This window comes from Leptodactylus fuscus, chromosome 4 (assembly GCF_031893055.1).
Source record: "Leptodactylus fuscus isolate aLepFus1 chromosome 4, aLepFus1.hap2, whole genome shotgun sequence".
Classification (NCBI taxonomy): Eukaryota; Metazoa; Chordata; class Amphibia; order Anura; family Leptodactylidae; genus Leptodactylus; species Leptodactylus fuscus.
Genome location: NC_134268.1, coordinates 169,650,939 through 169,666,489, shown reverse-complemented (window position 1 = coordinate 169,666,489; position 15,551 = coordinate 169,650,939). Strand labels below are relative to the sequence as shown.

The following is a 15,551-nucleotide window of genomic DNA, read 5'->3' as shown; positions in this document are numbered from 1 at the left end:
AGATTTATGAAGAGGCTCTGGTCTCTTTATAAATCCGTCAGACACTCCAGCACCAGGATTTAGATCTACACCAGTTCTAATATAACTTACACCAGAAAACTGTTGTGAGCTATATAATGAATATGTTGGGCATAGACGCCCCACACCACTGCGCCCAGAATCGTGCAAGGTCATGAGAGACACGTAATGGGGGTTAAGGAACACATTTGGCGTAAGGAAGGGCCTTGTGTCAGTGTGTTAAATATTCTAAAAGAGGGGAACCAACATAACTTCTTTTTTTAATAATGCATATGAAGTGACCGTGTAAAACTGAGCTTATAATATCCAACTAATCGGGTGAAGATGGCCAACGCATAGAAACGCTCTTATGTGATCAGCGAGAAAATACACCGGCAGAATTATTGTAAACTCAGTCTTTGATGTCCAAAGAGAATTCGCTATGAAGTTTCGAAAAAAAGAAACCTGAATGTGATCATATTTTTTCACCTCCAGTTCCAGCAAAATACATTTGTTTAGTACAAATAAGACACTGGTATTGATTTGATTGTGTGATCTCATCCGCATAATTGATACCTGTAAGAAAATACATGCAAAGTTTTTCTTTTTTCTAGCAGTGTGAATTGGTTATTCAGTGTAAGCCCTTGAGATGGAGCCGCTTGTTGATACATTCCTTTTGTTCTTTGTGCAGTGTTCCTTAGAAGTGCTAATGTGCATCTTGTCATCTAGTATGAATGGCAATAAGGTCCACATCTTCTCCTTGAATATGTATAAAAAGATGTTTTTGCTTATGCTTTGAATGGTCACAAGCTGCCAAAACAGTTGGAGAGGTAGCACCATGCCAGGTTAACTTTCTGTCCAGAGACAACCGGTGTAAAGTGAAGGTGCTCAGAACAAAGATAAGACTTTTATGTAAATTCTTGGCCTTGTTTTCTTGGTACCTGGATATGACAGGTTTGTAATTGCCATCTTTATTGTATATTGTGTGGCATTACATATGTACGGTAATATTCTCTTCCACAGAACCTAATAATAATGGTCAATTAATGACTCAAGGTGTCCCTGGTGACTTCAGAGTCTGGTAGCACCACTATTACATTGTAAGGATAAGGCCCCATGTAGCAGGCTGCAGCCAAAAAGCTCTGCGGAAAAGACCAGGGGCAAACACATCACATTTTTCTGCAGCGCTATTCAGAAAAAGTCTGCAGAGTATTCCTTATTATAGCAATACGCCTGTGTTTCCATAGGTATAATTTAAATGTTGTGGTTTACAAAAATGCAACAGTTTTTGAAATCCCAGCATTTCTGCCGTAATACGTAGCATTTTTTGCCAGTGTTTCCGCTGTACCCAAATTTCTGCATATTCACAACGTGGAGTCCTGACCTTAGAAGGGTTTTCCAGCCCCCTTATGGATTTTTCATACTGATGTCCTATCAATAGGATACATGGGGGTCCAACACTCAGACCCCACAAAGAGCAGCTGTTCCGAGAGCCTTCCAGAGAATGGGTTAATATGTGATGGGCAAGACATTATATTGTATATGGCCACTAAGGAGGCATTATAATTAGAGATGAGCGAGTACTATTCGAAACTCCCATTTTGAATAGCACGCACCCTAGGAATGAATGGAAGCGGCAAGCACACAGACTTTGCCGGCGGCCAGCTGTTTAACCCCCTGCGTGCTGGCCGCTTCCATTCATTCCTATGGGTGCGTGCTATTCGAAATGGGAGTTTTGAATAGTACTCGCTCATCTCTAATTATAATGTGTTGGTGCAACTGGATGGGCTTTATAATTTACTCAGGTTTGGTGTGTCCAGGTTGGGATGATAAGAAGGCAAGCACTTCTCTTCCCTCTGGCTCTGATCTTGTAGCCCGAGTTAAGGATGTCCGTAGCATGGAGAACTTGACAGCCACACTTAACCATACTGTTGAGGCGTTCCAGGCTATATGGTCATCTTGGGACGCATACTGTATTTTGAATGGTCTCTGACTCCTTCCCCTTCCCTTCCTCCCCCACCCCATCATTTCCAGGCTCAGGTTTTTGTGATGTGTATACATTCCCAGTCTATTTGACGGTATATGCATTGCTTCACGTTCATGTTTTTTATGTTTTCAACTCTTATGTTCTATTGTATTTTACAAAAATCCTTTCAATAAAAATTACAGTTTAAAAAAAGGAAGGCAAGCACTTATGAAGCCTTTGCACTGGGCCCACCAATGTGTAAAACGGCCCTGACTGCTTTATACCCAAGTTCATCAGGTTGTATATTGCATTGTACATTAATGCTTATGCTGTCCGCTTTCCATTCTATGTCATTCTTTTCGGCTGATATAAAATAAGCTGGCGAGGGTTCCTGAATGTTTGCCATTCCTCTGTATGGAGGCTGGAAGGAATAGCTGATAGATATATAGTGCATTAGTTATAGCAGTCATTGTAGGTAACATATTGTATGGTATTCATTGGCTGTAGATCTGTTCTCCACATGTGTGCTCAGCCATCGCTTTTATGTCAGATCATTTGTTTATGTTGCACTTGGTGTATTTGTACTGAAGTGGTGATGTGTTAGTGTTCAGCCATAATGTTAGTATGTGTACAGTCTGTATACATCTGGAATGAATAAAACTAACCTGAAATCCACACAAAACCTCAAAGCAACATTTATCTGCCAATTGTCATTTAGTTGCCTGGAAAATCACTGTTCTTATATCTCACTTTACTGGCTACGTATAACTAATGGCTTTGTTGCTTTATATAGTAGTTACAGTATTCTAAGGCTAGGTTCACACTACTGTTATTCATGTCTGTCACTCTCATCTGTCATAGGTGACTGATGCAGATGGTGCCCTTGTGCACTCATGTAAAAAACGGATGATGGAATCTTTCTTCCATCATGTATTTTACCTTTTTTTTTTTTTTTTTTTTTTTACAGAAGAAAAAGTTTTTCATTTTTTTCTGTTATCATCAATGGGAATAGAGGCCAGAAGGAGGGGGCTCCATCTGTGTCTGTCACTCTATTATCATTGCCATTGTCTATTGCTCTCATCCTATGAAGGATCAGAACAACAGACATTGGTAACGTAGTGTGAACATCCCCTTATGATATATATCTCTACTTCCTTCCTTCCTTCCTTCCTTCCTTCCTTCCTTCCTTCCTTCCTTCCTTCCTTCCTTCCTTCCTTCCTTCCTTCCTTCCTTCCTTCCTTCCTTCCTTCCTTCCTTCCTTCCTTCCTTCCTTCCTTCCTTCCTTCCCTCCTTCCTTCTTTCATATGGGAGTTATTGTATCATAATGAATATATGTGTAGTCTATGTATATTTCCTTGCGGTTTAAGAGACAGCCTATTATCTATGCATCTATCTAACAGAATAAAGAATAAAGCTATTATATCTTAATATTGCTATAATGTGCTGTTTATGTTGAATTTAGCGTTTTTTTCATCTGTCATTCTATTGTCTATATTTTTTATATTGACTATCATTCTATCTTTACTATATTTTTGTGATGCGCATATATATATATATATATATATATATATATATATATATATATATATATATATATATAATGCCTCCTGACTATTATCCTTGTAGCAATGTCTGAAGAATTCCCCTGCTGTCACTGACCTTACCTTGCCTTTCTTGATGAGTTTTCCATACAAAGCTGAAGGAACATAAAATCAAAGTATTCACCTAAAATATTTTGCTCCCCGCGTGACTTTGGTAGGATCTGCACCTGTTGCATGTATATAGTGAGAATAGCAGGGATTCATAACCCAGCAACAGTTCCCAGTCAGCGTCCCCTGTGACCCGGTCATGTACCCTCCTCTGGGGGTCATGGCTAGGTTACTACTAAGTCAAGGCTGGCATTGCTCCACATAACACCTTTCCTCCAAATCACGCACTGTGTTTGCTGACCAAAACATGACTTCATTTTTCCCTACAGCTAGGTACATTTTCAGACTTGTTGCAGCAGCCAAAAGCTCTGTTATATTTTACTCTAGAGCTTTATAACCCCGTCTAATATGACATATAAAGGAATATTCTAAGAATAGCAGATTTTCTTAAGTACATAACTTTCCTTTCGAAAGACACGAGACAGACGGGAATGCGATTTTCTGATGGGCCTTAAATGTATATATAGTTTTGGGGAGAAAAAGTTGGCGTCATATAAATAACTCGCACAATGCTGCGCACATTTCGGCAGAGGAGAATCTGGTTCTAATTACTTGTACTCTAGTTGAACTTTGGCGTTTCCTTTGACTTTCTGCCTAATGCCTGTGAGCTGCAGGCCATGCACTCCAGAAGTGTATGCACACACACTAAAAGAATAGAAAGTCCACACCGACTGCGCTTGGTGCCAACAAAAATAAGGGCTAAGAGAATGCATTGACCAAAGGCAAGTCCGCTATTCACCCTAATTAGCTCAAATTGCTCCTTCCCACCAGGGACTCTGAGCTCATTGCTTGTAATCCCCCGGAGGCCATGCAGGAAATGCCTTTTGCTTTACAACTCCTTTAGCTTTAAGGCTCAGCTGTCCAGACTATATATTAAAATACAGTAAATGTTTCATCTTACATGGCCGCTGAAAAATAAAACAGAGATTTGGGAATGTCTGCTGCTTCTAATCAGGAACGAAACAGGAATGCCTCCATGTCCCAGCACGGTTGTAGTGCGCTGAAAGCGTGCCGCACCTTATTAACCCTAGCAGAGCGGCCTGCCCGCTCCTAGCCAGCACATCATCTCCTCTATTTAACCTCACTAGAAAAATTCCAGACATGTTGGGAATTGTCAAGAGGGCTATTGTTCTAAGATATCTTAAGGTCTTTGTGGGTTTCTGATATCTGAGTCTTGGTTGTGAATTGGAGCTAAAGAGAATGAATATATATATATTTGGGTTTTTTGCTGACATTTCTTTTGTTCGTACACTATTGATAAATATAAGATACAGCGCCATGCTCTGTTTTTAAATAAGACCGTCAAAAAAGAAAGGCGTGCAAATCCTCTGTGGTGTATTCAGAATTCCCTCTTGCCTTACAGGTTAAGAAACATCTTTGATGAAAAAAGAAGTATTGCAAAAAAAAGTTGCGCTTTTCCTAAAAAAATAGGCTGTGTATAAAAAATGAAGTGTTGAGATTTTTGCCTCTGTACGAGCACATTCACACTTGCCTAGGAATATATGGATGAACTATGCATAATATAAATGTGCTTTCTTTTACAGCTGGCTTTTTGTATTCTTGTATTGTATCCTTGTTTTGCTGTTTTGTCTTACGTTGGCCATTTTTCAGTGTGTTTTTGATATATGAAGTACTTTTTGTTAATTTTACACAGTCGCTAAATGATGGACAAAAAAGTGAAATACTTATGCGTATGTGAATATTGGTCATGCATTTTTAATTTCAACCTATCAACTTTAATTGGCTAAAATTGGACCTATATGGGTCTGCTGGAATATTGTCATTCACATATATAAACAGATAGTATTTTCCAATTAACTAAAGCGGTGTTAGTATGGAGCTGTAGCATGCAGCTGTGCAGGAGCCCTAGTGCTAAGGCCATACAGTGCAACACACTGCAGAATTTATGATGGGAAATAGGGTGGGATTATTAAAGGGAAGGATTTGAGCCTGAGGCCCCACATTGCGGAAACGCAGCTTTTTTTTGTTGCAGATTTTGTTGTGATTTTTTGAGCCAAAGCCGGAGTGGATTGAGCAGAAAGTAGAAGTATAAGAAGATTACTATATATTTCCCATTCCTTTGTAGCCATTCTTGGCTTTGGCTCAAAAAACTGCAACAAAATCTGCAACATAAAAACCTGCATTTCCGCAACGTGGGGCCTTAGCCTAAAATTGGATTCAATGGAAGGAAAAGTATGGCGGAAAACTGATACTTCTCTCTTTTGTGTCTACATCTCTGTTGCCGCAAAAAAAAATTGTATTGACAATTGTGTTTGATTCCTGCCTAACAGCATTAAGACTGGTGAGAGGGCAGCACTATATGAGGTAGGCTAAGGCCCCATGTAGCGAACCATAGCCAAAAAGCGCTGCAGGAAAAACCACGGTAGAAACGCATTTCAGTTTTCCCCATAGCACTTTTCACAGAAAGTCCGCAGAGGAAAACTCTGCAGACTTTCTGTATCCAATATACTGATATGTAAACCGCCAGCATTTCCGTAGATATAATTGACATGAAGCAATTTGCCTGTTTCAAATCGCAACATTTGTGCTGTGGATTATTTTCTGCAATGTATGGATGGGATTAGCCAGCGTTCCATCCACTTTCTAGTTAATGTAAAACGCATCGGTTTTGCCTCTATATTTATGCTGCGTGGGGTTCCGGCCATAGGGAGGAATTTGTTGATACACAAAACACAGGGGTTGGACTTCCCTCCTTCCACATGGAGTATGGAATGCATCTAGTGTATAGGAAAATACCCTTCCTTCAGCACATACAATGTGTTTTCAGAAACTCCACAGAGGTCTTGGTATGTGTGTAGTATTTAGCAGCAGATAATGGAGGAGGACAAGCTATACAATGATGCCTGGCTCCTTATCTTCAGTACATTGTAGCAACTTTACCTGAAATGTAGAACACGTATGATGTGTATGTGAGATGTATCTCTTTTTCACTTAAAAAAGTTTTATGGTGAAGATAAATTCTGTGAAACGACTTCAAGCCAACCACCCTAATTTTGACAAAAAATGGCTTTTTATGGGGGTAGTCCTCTGTATGAAAACGTATACAGGACACAGCTGTGTCACTCCTTCCTCCTTCTCCCTGTATCACTCATTAGAAATGCTCCTCCGCCTGTTGTCTCTGCATCAATCACACGGCAGGATGCTGGCAGCTTCTCCCAGTATTAGTAATGATGGATAGGGGAGGGGGCAGACTGCTTATTATACACACCCACTGCCTCAGATAGAAATGGAAAATGTGCTGCATCCAAAATGTGACTGTTAGCTTCAGAAAACTCATAGCCTAAATTTACATGCACATGTCCAAGTGTACCATGCAAGAGGGTGTCTGATCGTCTGTTCCATTAAAAATAGAGCAGGTCCTATTCTGCTCCATGTCATTGAACCAGGATGGATTGGAAGCACCCATAGAGGTAAATGCATCATGGAATCCACGCGGATGACACTCTGATATCACTCCATTCCACTGCAACATGCCCCCCCCCCCTTGGATGCACACTCAGTGGTGTGCATGGGGTCTTATTCAATCATAGTACAGACTGCCCAGAAATACCCTGCACATATTCACTCCCTAGCTCATGGTACTCTTTAATGGAACTCTAAACTTCAAAGGCTTTTTCTGAAATCCATCTTTTCTTGGGGGGCAACTGTGAGTTAAATATGCCTTTATTACACTAGCCACCACCTTTTAGCATAGAGGTGCTGTTTCTAATCTCCTCCTAAGCCTTTCTTGCATTTTCCATTGCTTTGCTGCTGCATTTTTTTAATGAGATCATCTTTATTGGAAAGGTTTTATTTAAAAATTACAATAAAGAACAGTAAAGATAACTTCAAAAACACCACCCCCAGTCAGCATGGGTATACAGTAATGAAGAGACTGGCATAGATAACATGAGGATGGGGTTCTCCAAATTAATGCTAGTGAAAACAAACAACTACAACAGCGTCCCCCAGACTGTAGACACTGTGTATGATTCAAAGGGGGAAGGGGCCTCTAAAAAACTGTCTGCTTAAGATAGCGCAAGAGCAGGTCTGCAGCATCTAGCCATGGGCCCCAGACAGACCCAAATTCCGCCTTCCTTTTCATATATACCTCCTCTCCAGCCTGATAATATGATTGATTTTAGTAACTACTTTGCAGTTGGTGTAAAAATCTGCTTTATGGTTATGGTCACCCCACTATAACATTTGTCACTGCCATATAGAAAACACAGTATTCTGCAGTTTTTTCAGGCACGCTCTCGAATGGTTTCAGCGGGAAGTATTATATATGTTCCTTTACATTTCTACTTCCTTGTGAATCAACTCCTGCCTTTGGATAAAAGAAAAAAAAAATCATTTTTTTTTTTTAAACAGACCCTATCACAATGGATTCCCAACAGTAGTGTGAACACTCCCTAACAATAAGGACAAATGAAGGACACTTCCCAATAACATTATTTTAGGATATTGCTATTGTCTGCAGATGAGTTTGTCCTTACGATGATATCCAGAGTTTGTTTTTGATGTTTCCGATACTGTCCCTTTCATCTGAATGGGACTTGTAAAAATGAATGTGCTTGTGGCTGAAACAGAACCGGAACTGATTTTTAGTTACATACATTACGACAAGCCTGCTGTGTGTTAATACAAAGAGATAAATCTGCAGTGACTGTGATCTGTGCAGCGATGTTATCTTATATAATGATAGAACTACATGAGTACAGCTTTGCGGTATTTCTCCCATCGTCCAGTGTGCTATGTGTAAGGACCACACCCTATAGTGTATGGAAATACTTGTATCAGTATTCATCCAGACAAAATGAGACTTCTGCAGGAAATCTTATAGGTATTGTTTTGACCTCTTTCCCTAAGTTCACACAAAGGTTAAAGGAATGTGATAAATGTGGGAATTTCACTTGCCACACATTGAGTCAAACTTTACAACTTGCCACAGGTTCATTCAATGCAATTTTTATGCGGTTTTTAATTCGCAAGAACGTGAAAAATAACCATGCGATGGCCACATTTGTAACGGCTATTACACGTCCATTTTTAATGTACATTGTTTTCGTTGTGTCTGTTCACATTGTCCGTTTTTTTGTGTTGGTCCGTTTTAACACATTATCAAAAAATAGGACATGTTATCACGGATCCCTGAATAAAGTCAAGTTTATTAGGGAATCTATGAAAATGGATGCCTCATCAATGCATAACAGCCAGGAAAAAAAAGGAACATTCGTCCCATTTTCATGCCTGCTTTTTGAACAACATAAAACACTTTGGCCTTAAAAGTTGTCTGTCAAAGGAAATTTAACGTTTATAAAGAACATTTTATGTCAATCGCATCTAAACAATATGAGGGGTATGGGGTCTCTCCACTGCTTAATCCAATGTACCTGAAGATGGCTCTAAATATTAGTAAAAACTTGCTGTTGAGTCCAGTAAATTAATTATGAATCTGATATTAGGGGTAGTTCACACAGAGTGAAAAAACTATGTCAAAATACACATTAAAATACACGTCAACATACACGTGTAAAATGTCATTGAAGTCAATGGGAGTCTTATTTTTACATGTGTATTTTGCCAAAATACATGCGCGTTTACTCCGTGTGAACGGACCATAATAGCTAAAAATAAAAAGGTTTTGGTACCCCGTGTAAGTGTAATAATCATCTTACATGTCCGTGACCAGCAGAGATACGCTTGGCCTGCAGGATTTTTCTTTTATGTGGTCAGAAAAATTCCTCACTGATATCCTTATCTGTTACCGGAGGAGAAGCTATTCCAAGCGTACAAGATATGGAAGGTTCTTCAGGTCCTCATACTCATCGCGACAAAAATTCTTTAGAATCCTGGTGGCAAGTCCCCTTCTATTACTATGCTACATATACACTAGGAATGTGAGTAATGTAGGTAGTGATAGGATAAAGGAGAGCGGTCATCGCTTCTGACATGGCTTTTGTAGTAAATCCTTGTATTTCTGGAGCATCTTTTCTTATTTAGTAATAATTAACATTGGGTCGTTACTGTTCACTTCATTTCTAGAGGACATGCCCTCACACAGTCTGACGCCATTGACACCGATTGGTCACTGTCATAGTATTTAGAGACATACTGTGTGGTAACACCCACTTGTCAATTTAAGCATGCTTGAGAGGTGTTTCATGGGGAAGATGGGGAGTGGTGACAAGTCCTCTTTAACAAGTCTATACTTTCCTCTGTTATGCTCCTAAGGGCCCGTGCACATAATGTAACACAGCGTTGATTCTGACATGTAAACTCGTGTCCGAGTCAGCGCTGCAAAACAGAATCCCATTGAGTTCAATGGGTTCCGTCTTATGCACGCTACACATTGAAATCAATGGGAGGCTTTTTAACCCATTGATTTCAATGTGTTACACGCGTTCAACGGAAGCTATTGAATTCAATGGGATTCTGTTTTGCAGCGCTGACTCGGACACGAGTTTACATGTCAGAATCAACGCTGCATTACATTATGTGCACGGGCCCTAAATGTGAATCAAATTTTTAATTACTGTGCCAAAATAAATTCATTACCCATCAATAAAATGCGGTTTACCTTAATCCAAACTAGTCTATTTGTACATGATAAGTGTCTATCCTCTAACATGTATATATGTGTGTTCCTGACAGAGTAGCAACTTTTTTTTAGATCTTTTTGTTGCACCCTTGGTTCTCTGTTGTTCCTACTAGTAAGTATGAGTTTGCAGCTGTATACTATCACATATGTCCTAAAATATTCTGATAATAGTTCAGATTGAGGGACACCCCCAACAACAAAGGAAATGAAAATACCTAATTGTAATTTTATTTGGAGAAATACTGTAATGCAAATTTCCACGCGTAAGTGCTCCTAAATTATTTCATTGGGAGGTACAACCATTTATGTTGCGAAATAACTGACCATTGAATTCCCTGAGCTGGATAAGCTTACTTTCTAAAATACATGCCAGTCCCCCTTTTCCCCCCATGCTAAACTTTGCAGAGCGAGAGGCTGGAAGTCTTGTTCCATTGTCTTTCCTGGTAACACTTTGGCTCACATGATCAGTTTTGCTCTACCATGGGTACAAACAGCAGAAGTAGAGCAGAGAACCGGTGTACTGGCATGGGCTTCCAGTGCACCCTGCAATCTGAGAAATGGGGTAACATTTCTTAGAAGTTAGTAAATTTATCGAGGGCAGGGAATACACTGGTCAGCTGTTCTTTCCTCTGCCTAGCCCCTTTACTTAAATAGACATGTCTGGAGAGCTGGCTGGCCGTCTTTAACATACTTACCTGTGCTTTTTATCCTTTCATAAGAGTGACCGGTTATATGAGGAGGAAGCTGCCTGGCACACTCACTTTGTCTAAAAGCAAAAGATTGCTGAATTTACACCTATATACAAATTACAATAACAAATCATATCAATTGTTCGTTTGTTAATATTTAATCCTCGATTACTTTCCAGCCTATTGACATGTTGTCTATTGACTTTGTTTCCTGGTGTTTATTCTCTGTTGTATCAGATTTCCCCTGTATCCCCTCCTTTTTTGCTTTGGCTATGCTGAGGATTCGCTTGCTGTACAGTTAATACGGCTGCACATGCTCAGATGTCATTCTAAGATGGTGAAAACTGCTACACGACAAGTATCAGCATTTTAATTATGTTCCATAAGGACGGTGTATTCTGAGTAGAATCATGTCTAAGCTGCATAGAATTGAGCTGTTTCTATTGAATGTCACGTTGCAGTGTTCCCCCGGGTAGCATTAAGAAGCTGTTCTTTTGGACTAGATGTGAGAAGGAATATGTTGAACCACTGTAGACGGCGGAGAGAAATACTGATTTTAAACCAAAATAGTGTATTTATTTTTAGAGTAGGACTCAGAAAATGACTCTTTATATTCTTCCTAGGGCGAGAGAAGAACTTCTGCCAGGCTACTCTATTCATAAGCGATATTCACTTGTGATGTCTTAGTTGCGTCTCTGTACACTTGTCGCAAAGACTCTGAATAACTCTTAATTTGCTAAAAGTGTATTAAATGTTGCATTATGATCGATACTTATGGCGCACTCCCCTACTCTAGTGAGATTGGGACAACCTGAGGAATCTATCATACATGAACTCAACATGCTAACCAAACCCACTTTGCCATCCCCAATTTATGTCTCCCTTCTACTAAACCCACAATTGGCTTTGACAGCAAAAATCTGCAACAAAAAGATGCAGAAAAGTTTGTCCTCATCCCCAAGGGGACTGGTAATGTGGCTTAGTTTGTACGTCAGTGGGATTACTGCCATTCCCTTTGGGCGACAGAACAAAAAATTTGATCAGTGCCATTGTCTACTTTCTTTAATCTATAGTCATCGCCTCAATGTAACATACTTATTAGTTCCATGTCCTTCAACCTGAAGAATTGTAACAGAAAAGTAAATAAGCAGAGTATATAGAAGAGCATTGCTTCCTTTCAGTCCAGGGTGGATGAGCGTCATGGCGAGCCGCTTCCGTTTCGCTGTAACCTTCCTGAGTATTTACTACAATTGTAAATTGCAGAACTGTCAAGTGAGAAAACAACAGTAAAGTCTATAAAGCATCTCCACATCCCTTAAAGCAGAACACCCACTGTCTCACTATTGTAGACGTATCTGAATGCAGGGATCGTAGACGCTACCATTTAGTGTGTTCAGATTATTTGCCAGTATATCTCACTTAAAGAGTTTGTCATTTTTTTGTTTTGCAGCCATCGAAACACAAAGTACTAGTTCCGAGGAGCTGGTGCCGAGTCCCCCATCCCCACCCCCTCCTCCTCGAGTTTACAAACCCTGTTTTGTGTGTCAGGACAAGTCATCAGGATATCACTATGGAGTCAGTGCATGCGAGGGGTGCAAGGTAAGTGTCCATATGTGTATGAAATATACTGCCTTCCTGCTATAGGGTACTCAAGGATTGTATCAAGACTGTAAGTTTATTCAAGAGAAAACAAGATGTGAATACAGTTTGCAATACGTAGATTGTGTCATAGTTTGGTCTTCTATTGGATAGAGGAGGGGGAGGCAGCTAGTCATGAGGATACCCCAGGTGTGATGTATACGCCATACTCAGGCCGGTATGTATATGATATGAGGAGAAGAACTATGTTTAGTGCCAAGAAACGGTTGCTTAAGAAGTATATCGACAGACCTTCTCACTTTTGGTCTGTTATCATTAAGGTTTGCTTGTATATATTATATAGGTGTATATATTCCTTTTCCATGGAGGCTCTTAATATATAGAATAGTTGTATCCAGCAAGATCAAAGACTGGGGACTACAGTATAATATATAATATACTGTTAATAATATAACGTTGGTGAATCTCACTTCAGTGAATGTTAACAATATAAAGTCCATGACCCCCCCCCAAAAAAAAATACAGTACCCCTATTGTATTGTGGCTTATCCAGTTGCTATTATACAAAATACAATAAGTACAATAACCCTATCGTGTCTTATTCAGTTATGGGCTTACAAGGTATGCTGTAAAATGTGTTAGGGATTTCTCCTGATTCTGTGAACTAAAAGTGAAATCGGTATGTTGGCGTAGATGTGGATGTTAAAAAATGAAATATGAATATCGTATATATTTACTTAAGTTTAACAAAGGCAAAAGTCCAACAAGTTAAGATTTTTTGGCTCTGAGAACGGCAAAGCAAAACCTCCTTGATGGTTGTGGCCGGTATTACCTCATCGGTGAAACGCAATTCTTTCCTGACCTCACAGGGACAAGTGGATGATAGAAATGGAATCTCTCTATAATAACTCTCAATACCATTAGTCATGTCAATGTTTAGTCTTTTATGGAATTCAGTCGTTGACATAGATATTACTATCTCATGTGGCAGGGCGCTGCTGACAATATGGATTTCTCTTTTTCACATTTCTGTGCATGTTAAATATCAGCTCCAATCTGGTCCTCAAACTTACTAATGCGATCACCTGGCGAGGTTGTGCATTATGCTACATGTGGATGTTTCTCTTCACCTTGGTCTATGCTTTTCTACCTATAAGGCACTCTTATCTTATTTTATCTTATATATACTGCTTTGATGCATTAAGATGATATAATACTTGTAAATGGTGGGTTTGGGTTAATTCTTCCTAAGAGTACACTGAACACGTGAGTTTGATATACTAGTTGAAATAGACAGTCACGAATATGCTTATTCGTTGCCCGTAGAATTTTTAAACAATGTCAGACCTTGAAATGTCCTTTGAGGGGAAATCTGACAAAATATTGAAGACTGAATTTGATATTTGTGGTACCTTTCTAATATACATCTTTCTAGTATATGCACCACTGTCAGTGCCACCTGTACATCCCACAGATTAGTTTCCATTGCTGATATCTCCCTACATTTGTGTTCTAGGACAAATTTAACAAGGAGTATAAGTGGATATTTATCTATTATCTATCTATCTATCTATCTATCTATCTATCTATCTATCTATCTATCATATATCAGTCCATCCATCTATCTATCTATCTATCTATCTATCTATCTATCTATCTATCAGTCTATCTATCTATCTATCTATCTATCAGTCTATCCATCCATCCATCCATCCATCCATCTATGGTTGGAGTGAATTAGTATGGATGATGATACAACCTGCTACTCTGTATACTGAGAGCTCTTTACTTTTATCAGTCTGTATGCTGTTGGTTTTTTCATTTCCAGAGTGTGGTCCCTATTTATAGTCCTATCTCTACATCCATTTTATCTAGAAATATTTAATATTTAAATTGTGGCAGAACCTCTCTAAAACATAAATGCATTTTCTTGAATTAATTGAATACATAATGCATAATGCAGAACACAAATCTGAATTATACATAATTTCATGCAATGCGATACCACAGTACATGATACAAATCTAGTCCACATTCTTTGGCCATGATGTGCTGTAACCGTCTGTGCTTATAGACATCACACATTACTGAAGGCTCCAACTAAAACACAGATCTCCCTCGTACTGGAAAAGCATGTTCACAAAATGAGCAGCGTCCATTAATGTGGAGAAGTTGTTGTAAGGCTCCACAGTCTTTCTTCCTGACACTTTGCATCCTTTATAGCAAGGTCTGCAGAATGGGGACCGAGAGCCGTCTAATGCTGCCCACACAAAGGAGACATTGTTCCGGGTGAAGAGAAACTGGTGCTTTGGCAAATGCTGCTGTCTGTTAGAGCCTTGTCTCTTGTTCTTGGTATTGAAAAGGCGACATTCCTTAGCTGGCTGCGTGCTCAGCTTTGCATGTTTGTTGCCTTCTATAACTTACCAATGTATTTTTATTAGAAACAAAGTAAAAGAAAAATTTCACCTTGAAACAAAATACTGTTTGAAAATGTAAGGCTCTGTTCACATTAGCATCTTGATGGGCCACATTGACATAATGGGGTTTTACAGACTTGCATCATTGTTCTGGTGTCCTTGACTGCAATAATGGTGCAGTAATGTAAATATTAATAAAACGTTAGAAATTTGGCAAATTGTATTAATAAAATAATAAAGGTTAGCAATAAAGTTGTAGCTTGCTAATAGTGCCAGTTACTTGTCTATGTGTGTGACTCCTTCACCGGTCACTAACTTTTCAGACAACTTACTCTGATTTACTGTGGTACTGGACCAAAATGTAATGCACTTATTTTATAATGAAAATGTTTTCTGCTAAAAAAAAACCTCTTTGTAATATCTGACATTAGATGTCACTCTTCTAACTGACTTGCTGTTCAGTCCCTGTTACTAGGGAATGTCTGTCCATAGATACAGCAGACTTTACGACAGTTTCACAGTGAGTGGAAGAGGAGAGACTATTCTGTCTTAACATAGTAATTGCAAAGT

At 39.2% G+C, this 15,551-nt stretch overlaps 1 protein-coding gene across 3 annotated transcripts in view; it reads left to right on the top strand.

The window, feature by feature from the left end:
* The window catches only part of RARB (retinoic acid receptor beta), a 508,585-nt gene that overhangs the window by 361,838 nt on the left and 131,196 nt on the right, over positions 1–15,551 (top strand). For all 3 annotated transcript variants that reach the window (XM_075271367.1, XM_075271368.1, XM_075271369.1), the window contains one exon: positions 12,416–12,564. In XM_075271367.1, the coding sequence (XP_075127468.1) occupies positions 12,416–12,564 (149 nt within the window). The remainder of the gene's footprint in view (positions 1–12,415; positions 12,565–15,551) is intronic.